General features: G+C 36.9%; 2 protein-coding genes across 3 annotated transcripts in view; one reads left to right on the top strand and one right to left on the bottom strand.

The window, feature by feature from the left end:
- The window catches only part of LOC120421463 (sodium/potassium/calcium exchanger 4), a 35,091-nt gene that overhangs the window by 14,337 nt on the left and 4,123 nt on the right, over positions 1–16,631 (top strand). Inside the window, exons 2-6 of one of the 2 annotated variants that reach the window (XM_052709047.1) lie at positions 8,907–9,080; positions 9,181–9,372; positions 9,470–9,652; positions 9,924–10,004; positions 15,087–15,761. In XM_052709047.1, coding sequence (XP_052565007.1) covers positions 8,907–9,080; positions 9,181–9,372; positions 9,470–9,652; positions 9,924–10,004; positions 15,087–15,761 — 1,305 coding nt within the window. The remainder of the gene's footprint in view (positions 1–8,906; positions 9,081–9,180; positions 9,373–9,469; positions 9,653–9,923; positions 10,005–15,086; positions 15,762–16,631) is intronic. The other variant, XM_052709048.1, reaches the window with a different exon arrangement.
- LOC120421464 (uncharacterized) lies at positions 2,591–3,398 on the bottom strand. Its single transcript, XM_039584679.2, has 2 exons — positions 3,063–3,398; positions 2,591–2,957 (listed from the first exon to the last, which is right to left on the bottom strand). Exons 1-2 carry the CDS (start codon positions 3,357–3,359, stop codon positions 2,649–2,651), a joined length of 606 nt encoding a protein of 201 aa, XP_039440613.1. The 5' UTR covers positions 3,360–3,398; the 3' UTR covers positions 2,591–2,648.

Genomic DNA, 16,631 nt, shown 5'->3' with positions numbered 1-16,631 from the left:
CATTCTTTTTTTTAAATTTAAGATTATTAAAAAAAATAGACTATGTTTTTATTTTTTGTCAATATAAAAACTAATAATTTATTAATATTTTGATCCTCATTTTTGGAAACAAATATTTTGTTTAAAAATCAATAATAAGAACAATTTCACACGATTCAATGTGAGTGAAACTAGTAAATATCGTCAAAACATTCATACATTTTTGGAAATGTTTATAAAACGTTTAAATTTGAGGTAGAAATCTGTAATAATTGCAAAAGTATTCTATATGTATTAATTTAAATGTCATAATGACCATTTTTATGATCTGACTATCAAACTTCCCTCGGGATTCATACTCTTTACAGCAGGATAACGAATCTGATTGACAAAATGTTGAATCGGAGAATTAAGTTTGTTGCGCAGTGCGTGGCCGAATGGTTACGTTGCCCACTTTGTAAGCGGATGATTCTGGGTTCGATTCCCATCTGCTGCAACCAGACATGCATCGGCACTATGAGCTCTTTTTAACGGCACTCAGCTTGTTCTAGATGGCATTTTAGTTTAAAGCAATGTTATGCTTGATGCTAGGTAAAAATCTCTTGCTTTTAGCTTGAATAATGTGTAGAAAATATTTCTAGAGTTTTTTTTGATTAGGTCCTATAAACATATGAAAGACAATAGTTTATTGGTCCTTTTCAAAAAAAAAACTCTGGATTTATTCATCGGAAAACCCGATTTTAGCTATATTTTCATGTAAATGTTCTCTTAAGCTCTCAAGAAGAACTTCTTAAAAGCTCTTTGAGAGCAATTAAGAGTTCTTAACCTATTTCTCGGTTGGGTTGCAAAATAATCTCTCAGGGTCTTCGGGAGCCTAAAAGACAAGCGTAATTAGCGTATTTTAATCACTGGCACAACATGCTGGGTATCTTCTTCGTGAAATGCCAAACAAGTTCTTCTAAAAGAGGAGTTAGAGCGGATGCATGTCTGGCTGCAACCTTCCATCGGATGTGGAAGTAAAATGTCGGTCCCGGCCTTGGTTGTTAGGCCGTTAAGTAATTCCAGGTGTAGGAGTCTTCTCCATGCCATAAGAACAAACAACACACCAAACCAAGCCTACTCCGGTGGAATCGCTGGCGGCGGTTGGACTCGCAATCCAAAGTTCAAACACATTCAATTATTTTTTTTCATATACCTAAGACACTCAAAGTAACACTCATAGAAAACTGTCATTTTGTGTTTTCTACAATTTTAATTAACGAAAATGTTATTAATTATTTAATGTTATGTAAAAATAACAGAAATTTTAAAAATCTTCAACTGACATATAATATCAAATAAAATAAAGTATTTTTTTTAAATAACCTATTCTGTAAATTCGGCCCGCAAGCTCATTTGAGCTTCAAATTTGGCCCGGCCTTCAAAAACTGTGCTACAAAGTTTTACTTTGTAAAGTTATATTTTTCTATATCATTTTAAATTGAAGTATGAACACTTCGACTCCAACTCAAAGGGTGTTATTTGGAATTGGAAAAATGTGGTTTGCAACCCGTCGTTTTTATTCAACTAAGTAAATGTCGTTGGATAAATGTACTAAATGTATGTAGCTAGTGCTGAAACAAACATCTTTTTGGAACTGTTGGCATTTTGTTTTTTTGCAATTCCGTCGTGAAACTTCTTACTTTTCATGTCATTCTAATGACTTACTTTTCACAACCAAAAATAACAGAATGGAAAATTTATATATTTCAATACCAGTGCTGAAAAGTTCTACTTTTATAACTATCATCTGACCAAAATATGAGCAATCTAGGTCAATGAGAAATGGGGCAAATCGGGACACAAATTTTTACGGTTCAAAAACGTCAAAAATCTTAAAAAGGCTGTAACTCAGGCAAAATTCAACTAGATTTCTAAAACGATCTTGGAAAATGAAACAAATTGCGGTGTGAAGCATTCAAATTGGTTTAATCTAAAGGGAGTTATTGGCATTTTAGTGAAAAAGCGTAATTTTCAAACTCAAACAAAACAATGTTCTGTCCAGATAGTAACTCAATTCGCCCTGTCGCTTGTAGGGGCATCTAGGACTACCATCTGAGACTGATAACGCATTAGGTAAGGCAGTTTAAAACATAAAATAGACACTTTTTCTTTCATTGATTTTTTTGGTTGTAATTTTTTGCTCTAAGGACCCCTTAGATCCCATTTTCTGGTGGCAATTTTATCAGATTCGTGTTCCGAGTAAATATCACATTAGAAACATACATAATCAAAGTTAAAAAAAAATAAAGAAGCTGTTTTTTCTGGTGTCATCTAGTATCCTTGGAAACGAACTCAATTTTCAATAAATGTGATTCGAAGATTTTTTTAAAATTTGATTTTTTAATGTTTCACGCTGTACTAAAACCGGATTCATATTCGGATGCTCTGGAAGGTGCTCTACAACTTTCCCGAAGTGTTAGCTTGCCCCTAAAAAAGATACAGCGTTCCAAAACTGGTCTAAAACGTGTTTTTTGCTCGAAAATCACGTTTTAGATCAGTTTTGAAAATCAGCGGCTCCTAAAAAAAGGATGGGGTTTCCTGTTTCTACAGAAAACCAAAACCAGATAAATATCAAGCTATTGTTATTTCAAAATGGTGTATTTGATATTCAAAATGTTTGAACTCTTCTACGTCAAATGTTCCTCGGCGTCCGAGTAGAACGACGTATCAACGCCGGAGGTGGACAACTCCCGCGAAAAACTCTCATTGGTCGTCGACAGCACCGACACATCCGGTCCGGACGCCGTCCGCGACACCTGACGACGCAGTCCGGTTGGCGTCACCGTGGTCGATGTCTCCGTCAGGCTGTACGCATTTCGTTCGTTTGGTCTGCCCATGCGCCGGTTCATCGCGACATCCGCCACGGTCGTGTTCCGGCCGTAGGTCTTTCCGTACGCTTGCTCCCAGGCCTGGTCCTCTTCGTAGTACTTGGTTCCCTGCAGAAATAAATCATCCGTACCGTCCTCGTAGTAACTGCCTTGTCGTCGCCATGGACTGACGGTCGGTGAACCGAGCGTTCCAAAGACGCGTTTGCCGCTTACCGGGGTGGACACTCGCAGCGGAAGACTGCGGGGCGTTCGTGGACTCATCGTACGCTGGGGTGTTGAAGGGCTTTTCGGTGACGCCGGAACGGTTCGAGGTCGTGGAGGTGTTGCGGCCGCCGCCGCTGAGATATTCTCCAGCTCGTACTGGATCGGGATGATGAGACTTTTGAGGAAGGGCTTGGAGATGTCTTCGCCGCTGATGAGCACTTTGAAGCCGTTGTAGGCCAGGTTTTGACACACGGTGATTAGCCTGACTAGGGCCTGGGTCGTCGGGGGACATTGGTGGTAGTTCATGGTAGAAAGTTGAAGGACACTTGAGGATTTCGGAACAGAGAAAACGGGTAATTTAGAGTGACCTGACAGGTTTTCTAATTTAAAATGAAATTTTTAGTCATTGATTTCAACCAGGGTGCTTTGATTGATTGACTTAGTATTTATTTGACCAGCTCTCCAAAGTTTGCCGATTAATATTTGAATTTGAAAGTCTTTATTGCTAGACTTTTTTGATTAGGTCAAGGATTAGGTTCTATAAAAAAATATAAATTTTTATGGATACTTTCATTAAAAATTTAAACAAAATAATCTTCAAGTGTTTCAATTTATGCCTGAACTTAAAGCACGTACAACACATCACTGACTGATGTTATTGTTATTACGTAAAAAAATAACTCACGTGTTTTAAGCTCTTCCTTTAATTCACACAAAACATAAGGTCATGTACGCTATAATTATAGTTTATCAAATGACACGAATCAGATTCGTAGTCTTATTCTCTCCACTTCGAGGTAAACGAACATTTCCTCGATGTCACTAATTACACGATCAAGTGTTAAAACAAACAAATAGGCATACTTAAGTGATGCTGAGTGACACAATTTGATTTTATCTGCGAGATAAACGGCCAAAATAGCTGGCAAATCCACATGATTAGCACAAAAATACGAATTGTTGCGTCGTTTGCTGACGATTTATTGGAGGAGGAAAGAAGTGTCGGATGTTGTTATCGGTTTCCCCAAGTAAACGTTGTCGCGTGTATCTTTGTGAGGGCGCGATGCAGTGCGAGCTGTATTCAAGATTAATTTACACATGTTCACTGCGAGACGACTCACGCAAGGCCACTTTGCAGCATATGGGCAACATTGTTGCGGTTCATTCACGTGGGGATGGGCTCATGGGGGGGGGGGGTATTGATGAACGATTTTTTTTAAATAAAAAATATGACCAAGGCAAAATTTGATAGAATTTTTGTCTCTCCTCTTTTAAAATTTTCTATAAAAAATAAGGAAACAAATATAAAATGAATTAAAAAAAAAAAATGGAGGAAAATACCTAGTGTTTTCTTTCTACCCTTTATTTTTCAACTTACGATAGCTTGGCAACTATTGGTCCGAATTCAATGTAATTTTCAAAATTCAGTCTAACATTCCAAACGAGAAAAAAATGTGTTTTTTCCTCATTTAAAATGGAAAGTGATTTTAAAATATTGACAATATTTTTAATAATTAGAAAATTTAACAGAGATTGTATTTTATTAACATCGAAAATCTGACCAAAATTTGCCGAGCTGTTGGCAGTTAAAAAAGAAGTAAAAAAAATATGTCTCTGCTGAAAACAAAAACTATTTTGACTGATGATTTTGCTTCAGTAAGTCCACATAAACTTAAAACTTAATGAGTATTAATAATTTCGAGAAAAATTAGAATCCTGCGCTCCAATTAATTGCCGCAGAAAGATAACGTCGCAATGCAATGCGTATACGTTTTCTATGGTAACCAAAGGTTGTTGATATTTTTTCACCGACACAAACACACAAACACCAGTATTTGTTTACGTTTTGCACTGCGACTGTCATGCGCTAATTTTTTCTTATCCTTCGAGATAATCGCCAAAATCTATTAATTCTAGATAGGCGCAATATAAGGGGACCATCCACAAACCACGTGGACACTTTTTTGGAAATCTCATACCCCCCCCCCCCCCAGGTGGACAATTGTCCATACAAAAAAAAAACATTTTTATTTGAAGCGTGGACAATCGTCATAACCCCGTCCCGGGTATTCCCGGGATTTCCCGAAAAAACATATTTTCCGTTTCCTGGGAAATTTGTAAATATCCCGGAATTTCCCGAAATTTAAGAAAAAGTATACATTTTCTTAACTTTTTGGAACCATTTTTTTAATTTATCTGGAAAAAAATGAACATGATTTTTTTCAATTATATTTATTGTTTAGTTCATATAGAATAAATCAGATTATCAGAAATTTCGATATTTAGATTTATTTCTGATAATATTAATTGCTGAAGCAACTGGAAATAAATCTTGCGTAGTGAAAATTAACTATTCCAATGAAGTAAGCTTTTTAAAAATTATTTGGTGTTATTTAACAAAAAACAGATATATTAACCTCTTACCGCAGAAACAAAATTGAGTTTTTTACGTTTTTCTTTACCATAATCAAATGAGGTGGAAATCGAATTGACATCTGAAATTTTGTGAGAAGATTTACATTAATACTTTTAATACCTTGTATTCAAGAAAATCAAATTTGATGTTGTATAATTAAAAAGCACTGGTGCAACATTGGCTGTTACAGTGTTTAGCATAAAAAATGTAAGACTGATTGTGGAATAACGTTAATTTACGGTCAATTATCAACCTGGAACCAAGTGGCAAAAAAAAAGAACAATAAAAAACTATTGTGTATTGTTTGAGAGGTGCTCAAAAAATGTAAACAAATATTTCAAATTTGCTCCAAATATTTGAAAACATTGAGTTGTGTCAAGTAAAACAAACTCGAGAAATTATTTTTTTAAGGAAAAACTATAATGCTTTTCTTCTCATAAAAAAACACCTTGGATAATTTTTTGATGTATTGTAGATTGGTGTTTATAAAATAAAAAAATAAAATTTTCTTGAAGTTTTATGATTTTTTACATTCAGTCGAGCTGAGCAGTCGCTGTCCTATACAATTTCGGTGCATAATACTGATCATAACTAAAATCATAAAAATTTTCAATAGATTTAAAATTTCCCGGGAATTCCCGGGATTTCCCGGGAAATTGGTTGAAAATTTCTCGTTTCCCGGGAAAAGTGTAACCCCGGGAAATTTGACGCTCTAGCCTAACACACACGAAATAGGAAACCGTTGCCCCGACCATTCTTTGATTTCCGTGCTTCATGGGATAATTTTTGTCCCGTATCACGAATCCGAGGTACATTTTTTCGACGGTGGAACGTCCCCTTTAATTTCTCCAGATTTCTACTTTGACAGGTTTAAAGTAATTTGTAGTTGGAAAATTGGTGTAAAAGATAAATTACTTTGTGAAAAAAGGACACCCGAGTTGTTGGCGTACTCAAAACTTGAATTTTGATACCCATATTGCCTATACAAAGCAATTCCAGCCCAAAACAGGAATTTTATAGGGCCTACGCTTACATAAGCCATTTTTGTGTATGTGGAGCCAGTTTTACTCGATAATGACATTTGAGAAGGGCGTAAGTGTTTTAAATATTTTGGTATTTCGTAATTTTAATATTGCTGTATCTCGAGGTCGTTGCATCGTATCAAAATGTGGTCAAAGACAAACCAGACAATTTTACATAAAAGTCTCCAGATTAACCGTTGTCCCAAGTCCAATTCTTGTGAAGTTACATCGTGTTTAAAAATAAAAATGTTGAAAAAACAGAGGTTTTGGCCATTTTTTTTGGCTATTTCTATATGACAGACTTGATTTTTCATTTTTTTTTCTTTCAGTGCATTTTTTCAGAAAGCTTGTCAAATTTCCTACAAGTTTGTCTTTGACCACTTTTTGATACGATGCAACGGCTTCGCGATACAGAAAATTTAAATTTCGAAATACAAAGTTATTTAAAACACTTACGCCCTTCTCAAATGTCATTATCGAGTGAAACTGGCTCCATAGTCCATATAAATAAAAATGGCTTATATAAGCGTAAGATAACATGTCTATAATGTTTCATTGAAATCGAAGAGATCCGGTACAAAAATATTATAAAAACAGCTCCGTAATTGGAAATATTCCGGGTTTCACCGGAGAATCTGGAATCGGTCCCAAAGTAGTAAAATATGTCCAAAAATTATTTTGAGTGTCATTAACGAACTTGATTTTGATTTTCGGGATCCACTGGAGAACCTGGAACCGGTCCCAAAGTGGCCAAATATGTCTAAAAATAGTTTTGAGCGTCATCAATAAGCCTGTTTTTGAACATTCTGAATTGTGTTATGCATAGCGTGTGGTAAACAATATTCTCGTAAATGCTCTGCGATTGGCCAAATTCAGGGTTCCACCGGAGATTCTGGAACCGGTCCCAAAGTGGCCAGATCGGTCCAACATGGTCTTGGATATTACAATTAAACTGTAACTGTTTGGGAATAACTTAGGATAAGTGCCTCTATTTGTGACTTTTCAAAAAAGCAAAATTATCTAGACATTTGTCAACATCTTTTGCTTCTTGAATTATGAAAATCCGTCCACAAGGAACCAAGATAGAACTCCATTTATATTTTTTTCCATTTGTTTGAGGATTAGGTTTATCATTTTTTTTATTTCCCTGTCTCAAAAATGTAATCAAATGTTTTGAAAACCCTGATATGTTTATGTTGAGCTGTGATTTAAGAATAAGAAAAACCTGCTTTCCTTTCACCATCCCCAATTAATAAGCTATTTCGAAGGTTTTTTTTAACTTGTTTTCTTTCCCCAGCTCAACTCCGACTTTCGATCTTCTTTCACCTTTTTGCCAGTAAACTCTAATCCTCTTAGATTTTGTTAGCTGTTGAATGATACCCCATATGCGCTATTACTGTACTGATATTCTGCCAAAACAACCCAATTAATAAAATGACATGTTTTTATCACTTTTTTATGTTGAACATATTAAAAACGATTTTGCAGATCGACGCAGTCATGCTATCTTGTCGTACGTCGTTTTTTGAAGTTCCGAGAAAAACGCTTTTTCATATTTGACATAGAATAAACAAAAACGAGAGCACGCTTTGTAAACAATAACAACCACGTTTTGTTTGGTTGACCATTCTGTGCATCGTCCTGAAGTTTGGTTGAATTTGGTTGCCGGAGTTTTGAGTTATAATGGAAATGATTACGGTAGTCGAGCTCGTACTTGGGTCAAACGCATTCTGACCTGAAATCTCTTTGGTCAATTGTAGCACTTACATCAATTTTCAGGCTGTGTCAAGATAGCACGACAAGATTGAAACATCTTTCATATAAAAAGTGATTAAAATGCACGGAGTTTTTTCATTTTTTATTGAATATCTCTGGATTGAAATCGAATTTTGGGATCTGTGAAGGTCAACAGGTGAGGCATTGTGAGCTGCATAAAATGCCGTTCATAACTCAATTTGGCCCAAAATGCACGTGCGACAAGTGACGATCTTTCTTTTTGAATCGAACTTCTTCCGATCTTCTTTTCCCACGTAGCAGAGCAAAGAACCGGCACCTTTAATTGTTGTTAATTCTTCTCAATTATAATTGATATAGCGCCATCTTGACCAAGTGACAACTAGCTGCTCTAATTAGTGATAATCAACGGACAACAACAGGCAAGGCGCGCACTTGGCCAAGTGACGTGGACCACGTTGGAGAAAGTCTCGCTACCTTTTCCCTGCTTTGAAAGATCCGATCTGGGAGCCGCTTTGTTGTTCTAGAGTTGGTTCGCGTCCCGGTTGGAATTAGATTACCAACTCCTACACGACATCTGCTGGATCCGCCGTAATTGAGCTCATTTGCCTGCGACTGTGTGCCCCCGACATTAGTCATTCGGCACTCGACTCAACCATTTTTTTTCTTGTATCGCTCCAGGGCTGAACTGTACACCACCTGCGATAGAGGACTTCCCGCCAGATCTGTTCACGGTGGAGCAGAGACAGAACGGGGCCGTAGTGTTACACGCAATCGCTAGTTTATATTTATTTGTAGCTTTGGCTGTAGTTTGTGATAAGTATTTTGTACCTGCCGTCGAAAAAATATGCCACGGTGAGTCATGCCAATTTTGTCGACTTGAATAACCATGCGTCTCCATGCTTACAATACAATTTTGATTGATATCCTTATGAATTGAATTTTATTCTGCCAGCGCTGAACATGTCCAACGACGTCGCAGGAGCGACCTTCATGGCGGCGGCCACGTCAGCGCCCGAGCTGTTTGTGAACGTGATCGGAACGTTCATTACGGAGGGCGACATCGGCGTCGGCACCATCGTGGGCTCCGCCGTCTTCAACATCCTGGCGGTGGCCGCCTGCTGTGGAATCGGTGCCGGAATGGTAGGTGGCCAATATCCTCCGGCAATCGCAATTCGCTAGGAGGGGGTTTGTCCCCGTTGGTTGGTTGTTGTTTGTTTTTAATCACGATTCCTTGCAGGTAGTTCCCCTCGATTGGTGGCCCCTGACGAGGGATTGCCTGGCGTACGGCATTACGGTGGCCATCCTCATCTGTATCATCCACGACGAACGGGTCGAGTGGTACGAGGCGTTGATTCTGGTGCTGCTCTACATCGTGTACATCGCCGTCATGTACTACGACAAGTCGTTCCAAAAGTGTGCCAGAGGTAGGGCCGAAACTAAACGTAGTACTCGTAGTCACTAACTAGTTGTTGTTGTTGATTTGTCGATCACATGCTGGGCCGGAAACGGCTTCATCAATGTAGGTTGCTGGCTGGTGATGGGGACCAATTGTTAATCAATACTCGTATTTTTTTTTACTTTTATACATTTTCTCTTCTCGGTCGCACCTACAAACCCATACACAAACAACATAAAACATACGCACCTCGTTTTTCATCTGCGGTGTTTGGGGGGAACTCTTGCACCGTAATCCAGGTGGACTGAAGCACGCGAGAAATCGCAGATCACACGATGCGGCGTCCAGTAGTAGTAAATCGGTGTCCAGTAGAGAGCAAGGTAAACAGGGTAGAACATATTTTGGTGTTTGGTTTCAGCAGGTGGGTCAATGTTGTGTTTGGTAGCGCAGTGAAAATCGCTTATATAATGTTATCATCAAACTACAAATCTCGATATTTTCTACAAAGGGTGAAAATACAACATTAACAAATCTAACTTTGGTGGTATTCTGTAACATCGATTTTTCTTTATTGGGATGATTTTTTTGCACTAAATTATCTTTTTTTTTTTTATTTTATATTTATTGTAATGACCCTTCATCAATTATTACACCGACTAACAAAATTTCTGCACAGGCTCAACTCGAGGGGAAGCATGAAGTTTGGGGTCCTCAGAAAACGTACACTTTGAATTTTTCAAAAATATTCAGATATGGCCGTTGTTGGACTTCGAACAACATTTATTTTTTATTGGCATAAACTTTGCATGTTTTTTTTTCTCTTTATTACCAAAGAAGTCATCCATACAAATATTTATACAATTATACGAAATATTCCAAAATCGATATCTTGAAAACTGGAATTCGATCTTTTTGATGCCTTCGACAAGTATTAAGAAAAAGAATGTTGCGCTCCATTTAGGGACCATCCTTAAACCACGTGGACACTTTTTTGATATCTCAGATCCCCCTCCCTCCCTGGTGGACAATTTTCAAACAAAACAAATTTGTTTTGTAAGGAGCGTGGACAATCGCTTTGGTGTTGGAATGTTATTTAAAAGTTTTGAAAGAACTCAAACAAATTTGTTGATTTAATTAGGTCAATGCGGTTTATTTTAAAGTTATTATCTTTCTGTTTTTTTTTTATTCTGGAAAAGAATCTTGTACAGAAAAATTTAAATTTATCAGATTACATTGTTTGTTTTTGAGTGTTCACTTGAATTTTTACCAAATGGTGCTCTTTTAGGCTTTTTTTTAACAGATTCTCAAAAAGTGTCCACGTGGTTATGGATGGTCCCTTACCTCCAATATTTTTAAAATTTCGGTTTAAAATATATTTTTTAAACGCTTGACATGCCTCAAAGAACTCTTTTGATCAAATACTTTCTCATGCAAAAAAAGTCATAGTTTTGCGATAAGTCGAGAGAGCTATGCCTCCGTTCCACGCATATTTGTCCCATGTCATTTTTTGACGTTTTTGATTTTTTAGCATTTTCATGTTTAGTTCGACGTATACTATCAGAAAACCCCATAAAATCTAGTACTTTGTTAGAAAAAACTATACAAACAACATCAAGTCTGTTTGTCCCATCGTTACACTTCTACGCATAATTGTCCCACCAAGTTTTTCTTTCGCGGAAACATTAGTTTTACGAAGCATTGTGGCTTGTTTATCTGTTGCATAGCAAGAGGATTACAAATAAGAGTGATACAAATTTAACTGGGGTGATAAGAGACATACAGGGCGATCAAGGACCCACGGAACAATTATGCGTAGAACCACAGAAATCGATCAAAAAATTTCAATCGCGTTTTTCTCAGTTGCACTTTTTTGAACATGGGACAATTATGCGTAGAACGGCAGTATGCGCGATACATAAAAAGAGATGAAGTCTCCCCACTATTCCCTTTATAATGTTTTTAATAGCCTTTTTTCATGATTGTTCCAAAAAATACCAACACTGCCAAATTATTTTTGATTGTTTATAGTGTTGTATAGACGTTTTTGGTTTTCGCTAAAAGGTTGTACATTTCAAATATTTATTCATTGGTCCAATCATCAATCGCAGCTCGATTAACAATAAAAATGTTTATCATACCGTAAACTGGGGTGACTTTGATAGAATTTCAATTTGATTTTCAAATATTAGTTAACCGGTAAGGCTTTTCTCAACATTTATTATTTTGAAACAAGTACTAGGGTAGGTCCCACAATGTCCATGTATGTTTTTTCGAAAAGTTTAATTCAATAGTAAAAATAGCTTTGTTGAAATTTGTTTTTATGACAAGAACCAGGGTGACAGGGTCAATATGTTTTTTTTAAACAAAATTCTGCCTGAAAGTGTGTTACTGATTAATTATAATTGACCATTTGCAAGGTTACTTTGAATGTTTTATTTGAAAATTTTTAACTGAGTTAATTAACTTTTAGTAAAATGTATATAAAATTGAGGTTAAGTAAGTTAAAAGATCCAAATTTGATCAAAATTCATTAGAAATTGAATTAAAAAAAAATATCATAGTTTTTTGCCACTTAAACCAAAATGTCTGCATGAATTAAACCTTTTTTCAGGCCTATAAATCAGAAAATATGTTTGAATTCTGTTTTAAAAATAGCTAAAACATTAAATTAAAGATCAAGAAGAATTTTTTTTTTGTGTAAAATTGTCCTAAGAATCTGATGATGCAGTTCGTTTTCCGGTTTGAACAAATTGTCATTAGCTACTTCTTGTAGAAAATTCAATTTCTAATCCGAAATTGTAAATCAGGGCTGCGGAGTCGGGTCATATTTCAAACGACTCCGACTCCAACTCCGGTTTTCTCAGATTAGCCGACTCAGACTCCGACTCCAGCTTTCAACAAATGGTTGGCTCCGACTCCGACTCCGACTCCACATATTTTTAAATTTTTCAAAAGTTAGTTAACTATTATTAGTTAATTATTTTTAAAACATTGATAAATAGGATTACTTAAATACTCTCTAAGCGTCATGTTTTTCTCAAGAAAAATAAGTTAAGTAAAAATAAAGTAAAGTAGATAAATGGAAAAAAAAGTTTCTAAGTTACAAATTTTATACGTTATGGAAACAGAAATCAAAAAAATATCTTCTGTTTTAGAGGCATTTTGAACAGTTTTGTAAGTAAATATGGATTTATTTGCTTAACCTCAAATTTGAAAATATTTTTTTCAAAGCTAATAAATTTAAATATTAAATTGTTATTTTTGAATGAATAACTAAAAGAAACCTGGCCTTAATGATCTATTGAACAATAAAATTCAATTTGCTCACTTTCAGGCTGACATTTGTAAAAAGCACAGTGACAGGCACCTTGTTTTTTAAATGACAATTTTAAACGAATTTTTTTTTTGTTTTTTTAAGACGTACATGGACATCATACCATGGCTGAAGGAGATTATTATTGCAAATCAATGTATCTAAACAATTTCTTCTTGGAAAGTACGCTTAAGATGTCCTTTGCAAATATCTGTGACATGGAAAATATTTTACTCTGGAAATTTTTAATTTATTTTAATTTTATAACTTTATATACTTTAAAAAGGAGTGAAACCTAAAACCGATGCTTTATGAATGATCTTGCGCCTCCATCAAAATATATATGAAAAAACTTAAAATATAATAAAAAAACAAATATCCACAAGTAAAATATTTTCTAGGTCACATATATTTCATTTTTTTAAGGTACATTGATATGCAATGATTATCATCTTCCGTCATATTGGCGTGGGACATACAGTATGAGAAAATTCGTACCAGTTGTTAATATTTTGATTTTGTTTTTTTTTATAATATTTGAAAAATAAATTAAAATCCTATATTTTGTTCTATACATTTTTCAATAGTCTATTTTTGTACTGAATTCTTGAGATTTGTTCAACGATAATTTGTAACGATATAAAAATAGTTTACCGAAAATCAACATCAGCAATCAATGATTAATTCAAAATTTGTTGCAACTTATGGGAAATTGGACGAGCTTTCCAGTAAAAATATTTACGAGACTGAAAATCCAAGTCTGTCATATAGAAATTGCCAAAAACCACCAAAAAACCTATTTTTTCAACATTTTTATTTTTAAAACCACTGTATCTTCACAAGGATTGGACATAGGACAATGGTCAATATGGAGACTTTTATGTAAAATTGTCTGGGAAATCGATTCCCACTATCGGTTTTTGAAAATTTTGACGTTTAGACCACTTTTCAAAAACACAGTTTCAGTAAATGATTTTTGTATATTTTTAGGAGAGACATACCATCCTGCATTTTTCATCAGTCTTTTTGTTACATCTTAGGCTATTTCCTCAAAAATTTTGAGCGAAAAAAAATCGTGACATCACCTTGAAAATTAATTTTTAAATCTAAAAATCAAAAAATTTCATAGAAGCGGGGTGTATTTTTGTTTCAGTGTATTTTTTTTCAGAAAGCCCGTCCAATTTCCTACAAGTTTGTCTTTGACCATTTTTTGATACGATGCAACGGCTTCGAGATACAGCAATATTTAAATTACGAAATACAAAAATATTTAAAACACTTACGCCCTTCTCAAATGTCATTATCGAGTGTAACTGGCTCCACATACACAAAAATGGCTTATATATGCCTAGGATAACATGTCTACAAAGTTTCATTGAAATCGGAGAGGGTCGGGTACAAAAGTATCCGAAAAATTCCTGATTTGAGCTGGAATTGCTCTCTATAGGAAATACTGAACAATATGAAAAACATATTTTTTGTAGAATTTAAGATAACACCGGCTCCGACTCCGACTCCGGGTTATCAGAAATCTTCGGCTCCGACTCCGACTCCAGCTCTTAAAATTTAGCCGACTCCGGCTCCGACTCCGACTCCAGCTGTTCGAGATTTGACGACTCCGACTCCGACTCCGACTCCAGGTCCCCAAAAAGACCCGACTCCACCGACTCCGGCTCCGACTCCGACTCCGACTCCACAGCCCTGATTGTAATAACATTTTAGATTTGAAATGATTTTACATACTTCGAAAAATAAGTGGAAAATTTCATACATCGCAACGCCGGAAAGTGTCAATTAATGTTTTCATCAGCCTCAATATAAATGGTAATATAAGGATGGTATTTATAGCGTCCTTTAACGAATTTCTGCAAGGATGCCAATATCCTAACCTTGAACCAACAACATGTTACTCACAATGCGACATCGCGACGATTTGTTTGACTCAACCCGCAATGTACGTCATGTCCCTGATATCTTCAATGAAAACTCATTACTCAGATCCCCTCCCCTCCCGAACTCCTCATTTCCCTTCCGATACCAAGTTCTTCTGTTTTCGCTGCGCTAATCAATTTGCATTGACCTTAATCTAAATTGTCTTTCCGAAGCTTGACTCACATGGCGACTTTTCTTTTTCTCTAAACTCTGTCAGAAGCGGCCGAGGCCCACCTCCCGTTACGTATCAGCCACTTCCAGCAGAACGGCAACTTGAAGAACGTTACCCACATCGACGCGAGCAACAATGAATTGACGTCATCGGATCTGGAGATGCAAATTAAGGCGATCAGTGCGAGCGGAGGAGGTGCTGGTGGTGGGGGCGGAGTGGCACTGGCAGCGGCGACCGCCGTCGCACTCAAAGATCAACAGCAGCACCCGGTCAAGCGTCACAGCGCCGGTAGCGTCAACGGGACGACGCTGGATGGTGATCAACCTCCGCCGCCACCCAGCCCCACGACTCCTCCGCAGTCCACGGACAGCAGTGCCGAATCGGTGCAGGTAAAACAGTCCTTAAACGGTGCAGATCGGGGTCCAAAGGACGTCGAGAATGGAACCGGAGCGCCGGACGGAAGTGACGAACACGTCCCGGAAGAGGACGCCGAATCCGTCAAAGATGAAGAGTTCCAGCTGTTCAAGTATCCGTCGGGGCAGAGTGCGTTCCGGCAGTTTTCGTGGTTCATCACGTGGCCGATATATTTGCTGTTTTCGTTTACGATTCCAAACTGCGAGAAGCCCCGGTTCAAGAACTGGTTCCCGCTGACGTTCATCATGTGCATCGTGTGGATCGGATCGCTGTCGTACGTGGTCGCGTGGATGATTACAATCATTGGTAAGTAAAGCTGCTTGAGTATTTTGAGCTTCATTTCATTCATAGCGGTCTGGCGAAGGGGTAAAAAGCAAACGGGAAAGGGGTAAATTAAATGGTATAATGATGTTTAAAATGCTGATTTTCTTATATACAAGGATAAAACTTTTTTTTTTCCTAACCACATTGACACTTTGTACGACAATAAAAAAGCAAAATGAATTGAAAAAACTAACTTAATCCACCTATGTGGTTGATGCCTTCCTCACTTTTTACCAACAATAGGTAATTTGAGTGGTTTAGACACATATTTCAGCTATTTTTTTTAGGTCCAGAAAAATAAGTACACAGATATAACTTAAGTGGTCAGAACACGAGACAGGGTTGTCAGATCATCAATGTTATGGACTCGTTGGAAAGGTCTCTCGATTACCTAACCAACGATGGGTCGGATGATGGATCCGGACATCGTTTACATGCATTTAAGTGAGATCCGGCTTCAAAAAAGTACATAAATATCACTTAAGTGGTCATAACTCGAGACAGGGTTGCCAGATCTTCAATGTGGTGGACTCGTTGGAAAGTTCTCTCGATTACCTAACCAACGATGGGTCGGATGATGGATCCGGACATCGTTTACATGCATTTAAGTGAGATCCGGCTTCAAAAAAGTACATAAATACCACTTAAGTGGTCATAACTCGAGACAGGGTTGCCAGATCTTCAATGTGGTGGACTCGTTGGAAAGTTCTCTCGATTACCTAACCAACGATGGGTCGGATGATGGATCCGGACATCGTTTACATGCATTTAAGTGAGATCCGGCTTCAAAAAAGTACATAAATATCACTTAAGTGGTCATAACTCGAGACAGGGTTGCCAGATCTTCAATGT

The sequence above is a fragment of the Culex pipiens genome, chromosome 2 (assembly GCF_016801865.2).
Source record: "Culex pipiens pallens isolate TS chromosome 2, TS_CPP_V2, whole genome shotgun sequence".
NCBI classification, from domain to species: Eukaryota; Metazoa; Arthropoda; class Insecta; order Diptera; family Culicidae; genus Culex; species Culex pipiens.
Note: the sequence above shows the minus strand (reverse complement) of the source record. Positions and strands in the feature narration are given on the sequence as shown.